Source organism: Pan paniscus, chromosome 10 (assembly GCF_029289425.2).
Source record: "Pan paniscus chromosome 10, NHGRI_mPanPan1-v2.0_pri, whole genome shotgun sequence".
Lineage (NCBI taxonomy): Eukaryota > Metazoa > Chordata > Mammalia > Primates > Hominidae > Pan > Pan paniscus.
Window position 1 is genome coordinate 120,926,002 of NC_073259.2, and position 15,693 is coordinate 120,941,694.

Consider the following 15,693-nt stretch of genomic DNA (forward strand, 5'->3'; position numbering starts at 1 on the left):
TTATGCATCAAAGGGTTGGCTGATCTAAGATGCCAGTGGCTGGAATGATACATTCTTTTCCACATGCCTCACCTTCTAACAGGATATCCTGGGTTTTCTCATGGTGATGACAGGGTATAAGAGTAAACAGAAACACACAAGGCCTTTGGAGGCATTGCCTCTGGACTAGTGCAACATCACTCCCCTGCATTTTATTTCCCACAGCAAGTCCTAAGTCTTGGCTAGATTTAAGGAGTAGGAAAATAGACTCTAGAGCCAGACGTGGTGGCTCATGCCCAGAATCCCAGCACTTTGGGAGGCCGAGGCAGGCAGAGAGCTTGAGGTCAGGAATTCGAGACCAGCCTGGCCAACATGGTGAAATCCTGTCTCTACTAAAAACACAAAACACTAACTGGGTGTGGTGGTGCATGCCTGTAGTCCCAGCTACTCAGGAGGCTGAAACAGGAGAATTGCTTGAACCCAGGAGGTGGAGGTTGCGGTGAGCCAAGACTGTGCCACTGCACTCCAGCCTGGGCAACCAAGTGAGACATCATCTCAAAAAAAAAGAAAAGAAAAGAAGATAGACCCTGACTCTTTGGTGATCAATTTCAAATTCACATGGCATAGGGCATGGATACAGAGCAGAGTGAAATATTAGGGACATCCTTATAATAAACCATATTTCATGCTTTTACTAAAATATTAAATATTAATTTTTTCCCCCAATGTTTGTCTCTTTTTTTCTTTCTAAATTTTTAAAATTTTTTGACATAAAATAGTTTACATATTTTTGGGGTACATGTGATATTTTTGTACCTATATACAATGTGGAATAATCAAATCAGGGTAATTGAAATATGCATCAACTCAAACATTTATCATTTATTTGTGTTGAGAACATTTTAATTCTAATCTTCTAGTTATTTTGAAATATACAATAAAATATTGTTAATTGTAGTCATCCTATTCATTGTGCTACCAAATATTAGATCCTATTCCTTCTATCTATGAGTATTTTTGTACCCATTAACCATCCCGACTTTATTCCTTCCTTCCCTGGAAATGCAAATTCTCAAGCCCCACCGCAGACCTTCTGAACCCAAATTTCCGCAAAAGGCCCAGAAATCCGCATTCTGGCTGGCTCACCAAGTGGATCTTGGGCGTGCTAAAGTGTGAGAAGTGATGAACTCTATCACAGGCTGCCCCTCTGCACTGCCCAGAGGCTTGCATAGGTTCAGACCAGTACCCAGATGGGGTTTACATTATCTTTTCCCAGTAAAGGTGTTTAGGTTCTACAGTGGGCAGTAAAATACCTTCTAAAATAATAATAGGTGTATTTCGGGTAGGGGTATACAACCAATTCCCCGTTTCCACCTCAAAGGCAGCTCTGAGCCTTTCTTCCTGCAGCCAGGACATGGCACATTGTTCTTTGCAGATTAGCCAGCGGTAGACAGGCCCTAGAGAGCCCCCAAGTTCTTCATCATCTGGGGGAAATGTGCTTGTTTCCATTCCCATTCACATCACACACACCATCAGCATTTTAAGCCAGTGATGGGCTCTTGGTGTCTCTATACTTTACATTCCCCTAATTAGACCAATCCACTGTGATCCTCAGAATGAAGCCCTGTTAAGCTTGGTGTGGTGATGCACACCTCTAGTCTCAGCTACTTGGAAGGCTGAGGTGGGAGGATTGCTTAAACCCAGAAGCTCAAATCCAGCATGGGCAACATAACAAGACCTTGTTTCTTAAAAAAAAAAAAAAAAAAAGCCTCGTTGGAAAAAATATACAAACAAAAAAGATATTTGGAACCAACAGTCAAAGTTCCTGAGATTCATGCTTCCTCTAAACTCAAGAGCCACGGATAGTTAAGATGAGGGGTGCAGGGGGTCTGGAAGAGTTGACTATGGCCTGGGAGATAGAACGTGAGATTGGACCATCTGGCTGCCTTTTAGAAGGGCAGGATAGCATGGTGATTCGGAACGCAAGACATCCCTCCTGGAGTCGGCTTTGCTACTTCAAGCTGTGTGGCCTTAGGCAAGTGATTAACCTCTCTGAACCTTGGTACACTCGAGAGGAGAATAATGTTTACCTCATAAGATATTGCAAAAATTCAACAAGAGAGTAAATGTAAACCCTATGATATAAATATTATTAACTCCATTTGACAGGTGGATATTAGAGTCCAGAGAGATAGAATACTTTCCCCAAAGTCACAGAGTGCCAGGGTTTGAATGCAGATTGATCTGAATCTAAAGCTTGAGTTTTTTTTGTTTTTTTGGTTTTTTTTTTTTCCATTGCATCCTAATATCTCAGTAGATTCTGGTCTGGGGTTAGTGTATCCAGATTGAGAAAGGAAATCTGGGAGCTGCAGGAAGGATTGGTCCAGGTTTCTGAAAGTTCATCTTCTCCAGCATTCATTCCTGCCACTTAAAGTCAGCTAGGTTAGTTGGTCTCTCTCTCCTTCTCTCTCTCTCTGTCTGTCTGTCTCTCTGTCTCTCTCTCCTGAATAGCTAAATCAACTAGGCTCATGTTTGTGCAGATGGGCAAGGAATTGATTTGGACACTGCTACTACCATGGCTTTGAGGTGTCAAAGAGTTTCCTGATTTCAAATGCCAGTCAGTGATCCAGGCTGTGCGTTTTGTTTCATTCCATTGGGTTCTTCCCACCCCTGGGTCAGTGACTCATTGTCTTCCCTACTCTTCCCTATCAAAACATTCTATTCATTCATTCTTTCTTCCATTCAGATTCAGTGCCCACTATATGTGCAGTGCTATTAGGTAATTTTTCACTGAATTGCCACTGTGGCAAGGATTTGACACACAGTTTCATACCAAAAATATTTAATAATAAGAAAAAGAAAACACAAGTTCAGCTTTTTGGAGCATTTACCAAGTCCTAGGATCTACACTAAACACTTTATATACATGGTCTAGTTGACCCTCATATGAGCTTGATGAGCTCACTAGTAAGTATTCCCTTTAACAGATGAGGAAACTAAGGCTCAGAGATGCTATGTAACCTGTTCCTAAGGTTGCACATCCAGGCAGGGCAGTGCCAGAAAAGGAATCAGAGCTATATGACCCCAAAGCCTACTCCTGCGTCCCCTCTCTTAGGTTACTGTATCTTCATAGCAGCCAGGGCTGTCATTGTAGGCAGCCACCAGGTCTGCTTAGGTTGAAGGGCTACTCTGCCAGCAGCTAGCTAATGAGTTACTGTGAAAATGCCGGTACTTGCCTGGAGAGGCCGTCCCATGAAATGTGGAGCACGTATCAGTTTGCTTGCAAAGTTCCTGGTGCAATTCATCCCTCACTAAAAAGTTAGGGCATCCTGGTAGATTAAGAGGATGGTCACAATAGCAAGGGCTGCTGTGTCCTGGGCACTTGGCATGCACTTTCACATCTAATCTTCCCAAGGGCCCTGTGATGCATGCCCTATTAACATTCTCAATTAACAGACCAGGAAACTGAGCTGCAGAGTAGAGCAGAGGCCCAGCACATACTGCCAAGAAGTGTCAGACCCAGGATTCCACTCATTAACTCTGCCAAGTCAACAAGGGCTCAAATTGGCACATAGTAGGCCCTCTGGGTATTTTCTGGATTGGATACAATTCTCTAACTTGTCCAAGCAGAGCAATACTTTGGTCTCCGGCTTCGGTCTTTAACAAGATCCCAAAACTGGACACAGAGCTGCCATCCTGTATCCAGAAGCCCTTGGCAAGGGTCTTATCCCAAGGACCGATTCTTGAGGCCCTCGTGCCCACATCGCTCCTCGACTCAGGAAGACCTAAGCAAGCCCATTCTGTCCCCTGAGAGCAAAAGCTTTGGTCTGAAAAACTGATCTTGTTTCTGTCTGTTTGCTTCTGGAATTAAAACATGAAAGTCCACAGGAGGCTTGCAGGTTCCCACTGACACCAATCGGCGACATTTTCAAACACGATGAGCTGTTTGTCAACTACGTGTTCTGGAGCAGAGGATGGGGGAAGGGTTTGGAAAGGTGCCAGCAGCCTCCAGCAGGGCTGCTCATCTGCAGTCTGCAGATGGAGGCAATTATCCTAGGCGGGGCCTCTCGGGGACCCCCAGCCCTGCTTATGTCTCTGGAGCCATGTGCGTTCAGATGCTTGCATTTCCTGTGCACAATAACACGGCAATGGTGTGGTGGTGGGGTGTGAGCCATTGACTTTAGGTCAGGCTGGCTCCTGACCAGATTGTAAGCTGCAGGAATGTGTCCTTGGAGGGTCTTCACTGGGAACTAGGCCTAGAATCTCACATGTGTTCAGTTTTGGTCACTGAGCTGCTTTGTAATGGCAGGAAATAAATAAAGGGGGATCAGCAGAGAAATCCAGGAAGAGACGTGGCGGCAAATAAGGGAGAATTAGGGGCAGGTGAAGTGTCCATTTCCATGAAAACTGGTGAGACTCGGGAGTGGCTGAATTCCATTATGACTGGGGCTCTTCGGGAAGGGTAGGTGATCGTCATTACACAGGAGTCCACTGTATCCTTTAAAAGTAATGGGAAGAAACAGCAGGCTGAGGGATATTGGCACACCAAATGGAAGATCTTTCCAACAGCATGGCACAGGCTCTGCATAAAGAGAGTGAGGCCTCCATCACAGGAGGCATTCAAGCAAGGATGGAAGGATATCTGTCAGGAATGCCACAGCAGGCAGATTTTAAAGTGATCCCCACCTCTTGGTGTTCATGCCTTTGTGTAATGCCCTGACCCTGAGTGTGGGCAGGACCTGAGCCTTGCTTCTAGCCTATAGAATACAGCAAAGGGGATGAGCTGTCACTCTTGGGATCACATTATGTTATGTAAGACTCTGTCTCGGGTGACAAGAGCTAGAGATGCTCCTTGTGGACTTGATGAAGGAAGTGGCCCACAGGATGGGATCAGAGAGGTCCACATGATTAGGAAATGTAGGCAGCCTCTAGTAGCTGGGGTAGGGACTCTCTCAACAGCCAACAAAAGGCCATGGCCCTCAGTCATACAGCTGCAAGCAAATTAATTCTGCCAATGATACAAATTTGCTTAGAAGCTAATTCTTCCCCTATCAAGCCTCCAGATGAGAACATGGCCCAGCCCATACCTTGATTGCAGCCTTGTGAAATCCTGAGCAGAAGACCCAGTTAAGCCAAGCCCAGCCTCCTGACCCCTAGAAACTGTGAGAAAATAAATGTGTGTTAGTTTAAGCCCCCACATTTGTAAGAATGTGTCATGCAGCAGTAGAACATGAATCCAGACACTGTGGGGAGGGTGCTACCAGTCTGTCTCTATCATCCTGCTGGACTGGGTTTCCTAGTTATCTGATAACAAATCATCTCAAAAAAGTGGCTTAAAATTATAGAAACCATTGATTATTCCTCACAATTTCTGTGAGTAGGAATAGGAGGGTGGCTTGGCTGGGCAGCCCTGGCACAAGGTCATTCATGCAGCTGCAGACATGTCACCTGGGGCAGCAGTTATCTGAAGGCTTCATAGGGGATCGAGGAGCCACTCATGTAGCTGGCAGTTTGGTGCTAGCTGTTGGCTGGGGGCCTCATTTCCCCTCCACGTGGGCCTCTCCATGGGGCTGTTTGAGTGTCCTCACAACATGGCGGCTGGCCAAGAGACCAGGGTGGATGCTTCAGTGTCTTTTATGACTTGGAAGCCACACAGCATCACTTCCACTGTATTTAGTTGGTCACACCGGATCAGCCTTGATTCAGTATGGGAGGGTACTACACACAGGAGGGTATGAATAACAGGAGGCAGGGACCTCTGGGGACCATCCTAGAAGCTGGCCACCATACTGGTCTTCTTTCCCTCTAGCATGCTGCCTGCTTGCTCTACTTCAGCCTTTTTGCAGAGACCATTCCCTTTGCCAGACTCAATCTCTCCCCTCCCTTCCATCACGCCTTCAGCTTATCTTTGAGGTCTCAGCAGGAATCAGCCATGACTTTGTGGGGCCCAAAGCTTATATACTTAAGGGGCCCTCTTCAAGATCAAAAAGACAAAACCAGCTTGCTTCTGCAAACTTTCCTGATCACATGACCATTGCTAGGGCCCATCCTAGGGCCTCGGGAGGTGCCTATGCGAACAGGGGGCCCTGAAGCTTCATCTTCACCAGGATCACAATGAATTCTCCTCACTTGCTCAAGAAGCTCTGCCCAATCTCTAGGCTGAGTAACCTCCATTGCTTCTGTCTCCCTGCATGTCACCTGTATAATTAGGCATTTAACATCTCCTTTGGCCACTAGGGACCAGGTCTTATTCAAAAACTCTTTTTATGTACTTGCTGTCAGAGAATGATCTAAATGCATGGACACAATAGAGAACCAGGGCCAGATAAGGTCCGTGCCATCCTGTAATCTATGTTCTGGTGGGAGATAAAGGGGCAATAAATATATAACAAGAAAAAATTTAAAAGATAACTTCAGCTAGAGACGGGTGCAATGGAGAAAGTGAACCAGGGCAATGAGAGATCAAAGACAGCCTCTCTGAGACCAGGATGATGAGAGGGAAGATCCAGGGAGATAAGTGTTCCTGGCAGGGGGAACAGCAAGTGCAAAGGCCCTGAGGCAAAAAGAAGACTTGGGCGTTTAAGATTGAGCAGAGAGGCCAGTGCAGCTGGAGCCTAGTGACAAGGGAGAGCAAGGGGCAATGAGGACAGAGGGGCAGGTAAAGGACGGACCAGGTAAGACTTTGCAGAATAAGCAAGAAGTCTGGATTTTATTTTTATTAAGGTAAAATTCACATACCCTAAAAGTAATCATTGTAAAGCATACAATTCAGTGGCATTTAGTATCTTCGCAATGTTGTGCAACCATCCCTTCTGCCTAATTCTGAGTTTTATTCTAAGTCAATGAGACACCACTGGAGAGTTCTGAGCAAGGGATTTGAGCAGTGTTATCATGTGCTCATCCCAGAGGCATCCCATCCAAGGCCACGCATGGGAAGGCAAGGTGTGTTTCCACCAGAATTTCCCCAGGCCGCGTCCTCCTTCCCTTTCTGGAAACAAGACTTGCCACAAGACATCTGCTTCCCTTTTCCTTCAAACTCTTCCTTCTCTGCTCTTCAGAGCAAGCTAGCTAAGGTGGGGGGATGGCAGAAGATGGGGAGGAGGGAGGAAGATGGGCTTTTAATTTCCAGCTTCCAATGTCAAAAGGCAATTTCATGCCTACTGCTGTGATTAGGCCAGCAGAAGGGACCAAGCCTGGCGGCTAATGGGGGGCTGGCTCCTGAGGATTCAGAGTTCCTGATTTTTTTCCCTCATAGGGACAAGAATTTCTAGTGGTGTTTAACCCTGCCTTCCACTCCAGTGATGCATCTCAGAGCCTTGGGTCATGGACCATGGTGTTAGTGGAGAGGATACTAATTTGTCATAGACCACAGCCTTAACTCTGTTCCCAGCAGCCTCTGATTCTCTGAACCATTGCCGGGGCCACAGATCCCATTCTTTCCGTCTCATGGAGGGTAAATGTGCAGGCTGCCCAGGTCTGAATCCTGCCGCTGCCACTTGCCAGCCATGCATCCTTGAGCAAGTGCTCTAATTTCTCCATGCCTCAGCCTCCTCACCAGGAAATAGGGACACAAACAGCCCCTGCCTTGTAGGGGTGATGTGAGGATTGAATGAGGTAATGCAGGCACACAGGGGACTTACATGAGAGATAATAAGCTGAGGCGGGCACACAGTGGGCATGTGTGAGAGATAATTAGGTAATGTGGGCACCAATAGATGTTATGTCAGTGTTCGCTTAAAAAGAAAAGGCAAAAAGAACACAAGATAGAACCCAAAATGTTACCAGAGACTTCGAGGCTGGAAATCTAGACATTTATGTGAATTCAAGAGATTTTTGGAAACCTAGTTGGCAACCAGTTTAAACTTATTTTAAAAAACTATGTGGCCCTCAAAAGCCATCTCTCTGCCAGGCAGATGCTGTGGTCAACCTGGGACCCAGGACTTCAGACTTCCTGTCCTGAATCATTTCCACTCCAGTTGTAGAAGTCTACTGTTCTGGAATCTTTTTCGAAATATCTTTACCCTCCAGGTTTCCATGAGCTTGCTGAAAATGTCATGGAGTGTCTACTGTGTACTAAGCACATAGCAAAATAAACTCATTAGAAGCCTAAGAGGGAAGTATGTGTGTCCCATTGCACAGAGGAGCAGATTGAAGCTCTGAGAGAGATGATCCTTTTGTCCACAGTTTCCCAGACAGTGAGTTTCCCGGCAGGAATTTGAACTACTATTTTCTGCCCACCCTCACACCTTCCCAAATTTCCTTTCAGGCTCCAGGCAGGCTGGTCCGTCCACCCCGGTGGTCAGCCTGACAGGCAGAGGAAGCAGGAAGAGCTGACTGATGAAGAGAAAGAAATCATCAACAGGGTGATTGCTCGAGCTGAGAAAATGGAAGAGATGGAGCAGGAGCGAATCGGGTGAGGCTTAACACTTCCCATTCACCCCAGAGCCGCTGTGGCAGGAGGGTGTGCTGGGCTGGAGCAGGGCTTTGGCCTCAAACAGGGTGTGCTGGGCTGCCTCTGGGCTTTGCCATTTGTGACTTACGGGGCCACCTCCCCGCCCCACCCCCTTCCCCACTGGCAGATGTGGGATCTTTGTTGCATGAGTTGGGAGAGCTAGGAGAAGAGAAAAGGGACTAGAGGAGAGAGTGGGCTGCGAGTGAGGAGGTTCTTGGCTGGGGGTGCATTGAAGAAGGGGCAGGGGGAGGGGTCGTGTGATAGGGAAAGAGATGTCACTGGAGGCTGCAAGAAGCGGGGTGGGTGTGAGCATCAGGTGTCTCAGCTAATCACAGCTGCATAGGGATGTGCTCTGGAGATGAGAGCCATGTAGGTGTCAGAAGGTACAGCTGAGGGCAAGGTTAGGAGGACAGAGAGTAGGTAAAAAAGAGTGTGTAAAAGAGAGAGCATATTTGAAATGAGTTACTTACGACAATCGGAGAAACCAGTCCTATAACAGTCAGGCAGCATGTGAGTGAGGAAGCAGAGGTTAACCTGATGGGTCCAGACTCCAAGAACCCGGGGTCCCATGCCAGCTCCCCACTTGCCTGCTGTGGATCTTGGGCATGTTGCTTGACCTCTCTGAGCCCCAGTTTGCTTACTGGCAGAATGGGGGAAATAACAGTAATTATCCTATAAGACTCTTGTAAGCGTTGAGATGACACATGCACAGTTCCTGACCCAGGCTCTGGTGACACTATGTGTTTAATAAATGGTAGGAAGGAGGGGAAAGTGGGGCTCAGAGGGTGGGGATAATGAAAACATGTTTGGGAGAGAAGCAAGGCTTATAAGAAGGATGTGTGAAGAGTGGAAGAGAGTGACAAAATCAATGAGCAGGGACAGTACTGGAGAGCAAGGAGTGGCATGGGTGTGGGCTGGAGCTGGGGGACTGGGGAAAATGTGGGGCATCATCAGGGTGGGAGGAGTGACTGAGAGAAGGGAGTGAGGGCATGTGTTTGGAGGGCCCTTGGTATAAATGGAGACTGGCTGCCGGGATACAGAGAGGCCATTGGAGTGGTCTTCCTAGACCCGAATATCAAACAGGAAATGGGAAGGCAGGTTGCTGGGATACCACCTCCACCCTATGCCCCTCCCCAAGCCCTTCTGCCAGGGGCAGCCATTGCCAACTGCTTACAGCGGATTTGGGCACTGAGATGCCCACTGATTCCCTACCCAGACACTCAGCCGGGGGTTAACGAAGTTCTTGGATGGAAAATGATGCTCTGGGGATGCAGGAAGTGGATGCCTTTGATTTGAGCCTCTGCAGATAATTGCACTCAGGGCAGGCTAGGGAAATAGGGGGTGTTTTTGACAAGGGACAAACATCTGCCACAGGATGTGTCAGCTTCACACTTGGCCCTCTGTCAGCCTCCTCGGGTGGTCACGGAGGGGATGGGTCTGAGAGGCTTGCTTATGGAGTTAGGTTTTTATTTTGCTTTGCTTTTTAAAAGATATTTCAGGAGTGGGAAGTTCTCCAGACTGGCAGTGTGTGTGTGTGTGTGTGTGCATGTGTGTGTATGTGTGTGTATCTTTATACAACGATGGGCCTCAGTCATGAGGGAAGGAAAGATATGTATGTTAAAGGTAAACGGTGAAAGCAAGAACTCTGTTTAACCTTTTTCTTGCATGGCACTTATCACCAGGTATCACATTTTATATTTTACATATTTTCTTTAAGTATTGTACGTCTCTCCCCATTAGATTAAGATTCCTAAGGGTAGGTATTTTTGCCGGTTTTGTTCACTGCCATATTCCCAAAGCCTGGTACATAATAGGTGCACAGCAAAATATTTGTTGAGTGAATGAATGAACATGGAAGATGAGGCTATCTCCCAACTTCTTTCTACATTGCCTGTGGCCAAGAGGCTTGGGGGTTTATAGTCTTATCCAGGGTACAAATTCCCAGGGAAAGTACTCTGACTGGCTTATGTCAGCTACTATTCCTTGTCCAGTCAACTGCAGCCAGGCGTGCCAAGCCCAGTTGTATCAACATGGCCACTGGGCTGCCTCTGGGGGTCAGTGGAGGTCCTTGTGGACTGAGCAGATCCCAGCTTAAATGATCTAGAACAGGGTAAATGAGGTCCCTGTTTTACCTTCAATGCCCTGCCGTATTCTCCCTACCAACCTGGTGACATGGTGGCAGAGCATTGTGGTTAAGAGCTGGGGTTGCACAGTCAGGGAGACCTGGGTCCAAATTCCAGTTCTGCCACTTACCCACTGCATGCCCTTAGATAAGCCACTTTACCTCCCTGTGCCTCAGTTTCCTCATCTGCAAAATGGGGATAACATTATCACATACATCTGAGTGAGTATTTAATTAGCATGCAAATGCAAAGGATTATCGTGGTGCCTTGTACAAAGTACATGCTTAATAAATAATGGCAATTATTTAATGGTGAGGTTTTTTTTTTTTTTTTTTTTTTTTAATGAGCAAGCTGATTTTTGACACTAGCTGAAGCCTTTGTTCTAGAAGTCTGCCCTGAGACTCCTGTTTGGCAAGTCCTGAAATTCTAGCAGCCCCTGGCTTCTCCTGAAGGAGATTTGAGAGGCTTCCAGGGGAGCTTGGGCCAAGTCTTTGGTGACAGAATGTCCCTTTGCTGAGACAATGTGTTTTCTGCCTGGCTTCCCAGAGTGGGGAGGACAGTCCCGGAAGATTCTGGCTGTGGTTGTTCCACAGCGCCCTTCCTGCAGCCAGCCCTTGCTGGTAGCATCGCCAGAGGCAAACCCAATGCTATTTGTGTCTTATAAGCTCAAACCTGCCCTGATTCCTGTTCCACCCACACTTCCCTGGGAGGGGATCAGAGAAGAGTCAGATGAAAGCCAAGTGAAACATCAGACATGGAGCCAAACTGAAAATGGGGGTGCTAACTGGGGCTCCCACTGCAGAACATGAGGATCTCAGTTAGTGAGCTCTTGGGACCTCAGTTCCCCACCCATCAAATGACTCAGTCTCTTTCTCAGGATTCTTCCTGCTCAGAATCTACAGTATTTTGGGGGTGTCTGGTGAGGGGCCTCACACCCTATTGCTAGCTGTACCTCTCAGAGTAAATGAGCTCCTTCTATGTTGAAATCGCCGATGTAGCTGTGTCCCTTACTGGGTCCAGACATCAGCCCCATGATGCTGAATGTTCTTTTCTATTATCTGAGTGAAAGCTATCTGGGAGAGTTATGAAATCACTGTTAATAAACATGATAAATAATCGTCATGATGGATGCCATTTATTAAGCACTTACTATGTATGTGACAAGCCTGTGTCTAAAAACTTCATATGAATTAACTCATTAACTGCTCCTCTCAACCTTGTCAAGTAAGCTATTATTATCCCCATTTTGGAGGTGAGGAAACTGAAGCTTAGAGAGTTTAGGTCATTTGCCCAAGGTCATATGCAGGCAAGGTACACATCCCTATTGGCTGACTCTCGGAACTATGCTCTTAAATGTCTGAGATGTTTTTCCTGAAGACGTGTTGCAAATTCCTAGGCTCTGCAGAACATGGAAATTTTAATTACTCAGGTTTGGAGGGGACATTTTGAGAGCTGGAAGTTGAAACCCTTTCTGTGCTGGCCCAATTATTATTTTCAGCTCTTATTAACCTGTCTTTACCTTCCAAAGCTGCCAGAGCTAGTCTGCATGCTGCTGTGGTTCTGAGAGTTCCAGGAGAGAAATGCCCTCAGGCTTACCAGGAAGCATTGCCTCCCTGGGGCAGTTTTGCAAGGGTTAGCTGTCCCAGGGAGCCCCAGGCCATGCGCAGCAAACCAGAGCAGCTTCATTCCATGGAGCTCATGGGCTTCTGCCAGGAGGAATCTAAATCTTCACTCACCACTCAGTTCACAACCCAGCTCTGTTCTCTTCAGCTTCCCAGGAGGCAGAGAGGATGGCCAGAAGAGAAACTCATTAACCAACCTCATTTTGCCCCCACATTTCTTATATAAGTGCCAAGTGGGATTTCAGAATTTATTCTGCATGCCCGACTGCTACAGATTTTCTATTAGTTAGGACACTTTGCTCACAAGAAAGGAAACTAATTCCAGCTAGGTTGTTTCGGTCATCTATTGCAATATAACAAACCACCCAAAACTTTGTGGCTTAGAGCAAAACAGTGTATTATTTTCATGATTTTATGGGTTAAGGATTCAGACAGAGCTCTGCTGGGCAGGTTTTCTGCTCCAGGGGACGTGGGCTAGGTTTGCTCACTCAGCTGCATTCAGTCAGTGGTTGGGCTGGGCTGGAAGGTGCAAGAAAGCTTTACTCCCCTGTCTGTACCTTGGTGCTCTTCAGGTAGCCCGTCTCTTTGCATTTCATCCTTCCTTATTCATTAGTCTGGCCTGAGCTCCTTTACATGGCAGTTGGATCCCAAGGGAGCAAAGATAGGTGTTGCCTGGTCTCTTAACAGCTGGGTCTGGAACTGGCAGGGTATCATTTCCATCACTTTCTATTGAGGACAGGAAATAGATCCTATCTCCTTATGTGATAAATGGCATGTGCATGCAGAGGAGGAAGGCATTATTGGTGGCTATCTTTATCCCATTATGTAGAAAGAGAAATTTGATATAAGGGTTCAGAGATATCTCCAGGGATCTGAGGACAAGAACACAGCCTAGCCTCATAAAAGGCCTACTTCTCATCCCATATATTAGAAAATATAGCCACGCTAGCTAGAGTCTCCCAGTTTTTATAGCTCTTCTTAGTCTAAATTCCAAATTCCTAGGGAAGGAACTCTGATTGACCTAGCTTGCCCTAGATGCCTGCCCCTCATCCTATCAGCAGTGGCCAGAGGTGCCAGGCTAGACACACGTGGCTGCTGAGCACTTCTCCTGAGCAAAGAAGGGCCCCTTTGTGAGTTGCAAAGCCACACCTAGGTTACTCACAGGACTTTTAGAATGTATTAAGTTTGGAATTAGACATTTGCCTCCAAAATTGGTTTGCATTTCCACCTCTCTCCCTGGCATCGGTAAGGCCCTCTTTATCCTTATTATATTTCTCTCTGTCCAGAGCCCCTCAAAGGCATTTGCTCACTTATCTTGCCTGTGAAGGGACTGGCGGTTGGGTGGCTTCCATTCGAGGTCAGCTTCCCTAAACAGATGGGCCCAAAAAAGTAATTAGGATTTGTCATTAACCTTGGCATCCAGACGCCGGGATGGAGGAGGAAGTCAGAGAGACTTGTTGTTGACAGGATCTGTCGCACCCCCATCACCTTCCCATCTTGATTCCACCTTCCCCTGTGTTTTTGGCATATATTTTTGGCAAAATATGGACAGAGGGAGAAGTGAGTAATAATGCCTGGAACTTGCTATGTCTAATTATCTAATTAGGCAGACATCTGTCCTATGGCTTGACAAGCCAACCATAAGCCAGGTCATACTCTCCTCTTTCTAAAGGAGGACTCCTCTCCCGCATTTAAACCTAAAGTCTTAAACATTCTATGGATGGGAGTCAGGGACTTGGGGGCATTCTGATATGATCAACATATTTATGCATGTGTCTATGTGCATTTTTTTCTCAAGAAACATAGATTTTATCAAGTTTGGGGGGACTCTGAACCCTCCAGTGTTGGGGATTATTGAGTAGTACCTCAGTTTTCTCAGGGATTGGACCAGTGCTTTTTCCAATGTCCAGCTAGCCCTAATATGTTATAGAATCTGTTTGTATAAGGTGAAAATATGGTTGGGCATAGTGGCTCATGCCTGTAATCCCAGCACTTTGGGAGGCCGAGGCGGGTGGATCACTTGAGGCAAGGAGTTTGAGACCAGCCTGGCCAACATGGTGAAATCCCATCTCTACTAAAAATACAAAAATTAGCTGAGTGTGGTGGTGCATGCCTGTAATTCCAGCTACTCAGGAGGCTGAGGCACATGAATCATTTAACTCAGGAGGCAGAGGTGACAGTGAGCCAAGATCGTGACACTGCACTCCAGCCTGGGTGACAGAGCGAGACTCTGTCTCAAAAAAAAAAAAACAAAAAAAAAACCCCACATGCAACACATTAAGGAAAGTGACTTAACCCAGTCAAGACATTTGGGGGACTTTTCTTTTTTCATAGCAAAGCAAAGATTTTTTTACTTGGGAGGCTGGGGCAGGAGAATTGCTTGAGCCCAGGAAGCAGAGGTCACAGTGAGCCACCTAGATCATACCACTGCACTCCAGCCTGGGTGACAGAGCAAGACTGTCTAGAAAAAAAAAAAAAGATCAAAATAGAAGTTTTCTGGATTCCTTAATTAGCTCGATGCCTGCCATAAAAGAAAGAACAAATACATGTTGAATGAATAATGCATACTAAGTGAACCATAAACCCAACTAAGATGCTTATCAAATCACTTTACCCTTACGGCGTCCCTCATGGCCTCCCTGACCTCATCTGTAAAATGGGAAGTTGGATGGGATAGTCTTCAAATCCCTCTAGCTCAGGGCTTCTCAAGTTCAGCACTGTTTATGTTTTGGGACAGATAATTCTTTGTGTGGGGGCTGTTTTGTGCATTGTAGACTGTTCAGCAGCATCTCTGGTCTCTACCCTCTAAGATGCCTGGTTTAACTCCCTACCCAGTTGCAACAACTAAAAATGTCTCCAGACACTGCTCAGTGTCCCCGAGGGGCAAAGTCACCCTCTGTTGAGAACCACTGCTCTAGCCCTTTTGTTGGTGGAGAAGGAATGGGAGATGAAATGGACTGTGATTTTTCTTGCAATAATAACTCAACTTCTAGCAAAATAATCACAGCAGACAACCCTTATTGGCATCATGTGCCAGCACTGTGCTCAGAGCTTTATGTAGATTCATTTATGTAAACTTCACAGGAATCCTATGCAATAGAACATATTACAATCATTCCCATTTCACAGATGAGGAAACTGAAGAACAGAGAGGTTTAGCAGCTTGCCCAGAGTCACACAGTTAATAAGTGGTGGGGACTGGGATTATGAATCCGGGCTGGCTGGCTCCAGAATTAGGCTCCTATTCTGCTATTCCGTAGAGAAACAAATATTTATCTCCAAGCCCTGTGCTAGGAACTTTTAAATATCATATATTTCGTTTAATCCTCATAATGTCCTCACTGAGAGACAGACAATCATCTCTGCTTTACAGCTGAGTAAACCGAAGCTCAGGGAAGTTAAGCCACTTGCCCAGAGGCACACAGCCTTTATGTGGCCAAACCAGACTTTGAACTTGAATCTGTCTTTTCACTTTATCCTATTGCTTTTGGAGAGTACAGGTGGGAAAGGCAATTGA

At 46.4% G+C, this 15,693-nt stretch overlaps 1 protein-coding gene across 16 annotated transcripts in view; it reads left to right on the forward strand.

Annotated features, from left to right (window-relative positions):
- The window catches only part of RPH3A (rabphilin 3A), a 320,980-nt gene that overhangs the window by 258,706 nt on the left and 46,581 nt on the right, over nt 1-15,693 (forward strand). For all 16 annotated transcript variants that reach the window (XM_055096191.2, XM_055096193.2, XM_055096192.2 and 13 more), the window contains one exon: nt 8,246-8,392. In XM_055096191.2, the coding sequence (XP_054952166.1) occupies nt 8,246-8,392 (147 nt within the window). The remainder of the gene's footprint in view (nt 1-8,245; nt 8,393-15,693) is intronic.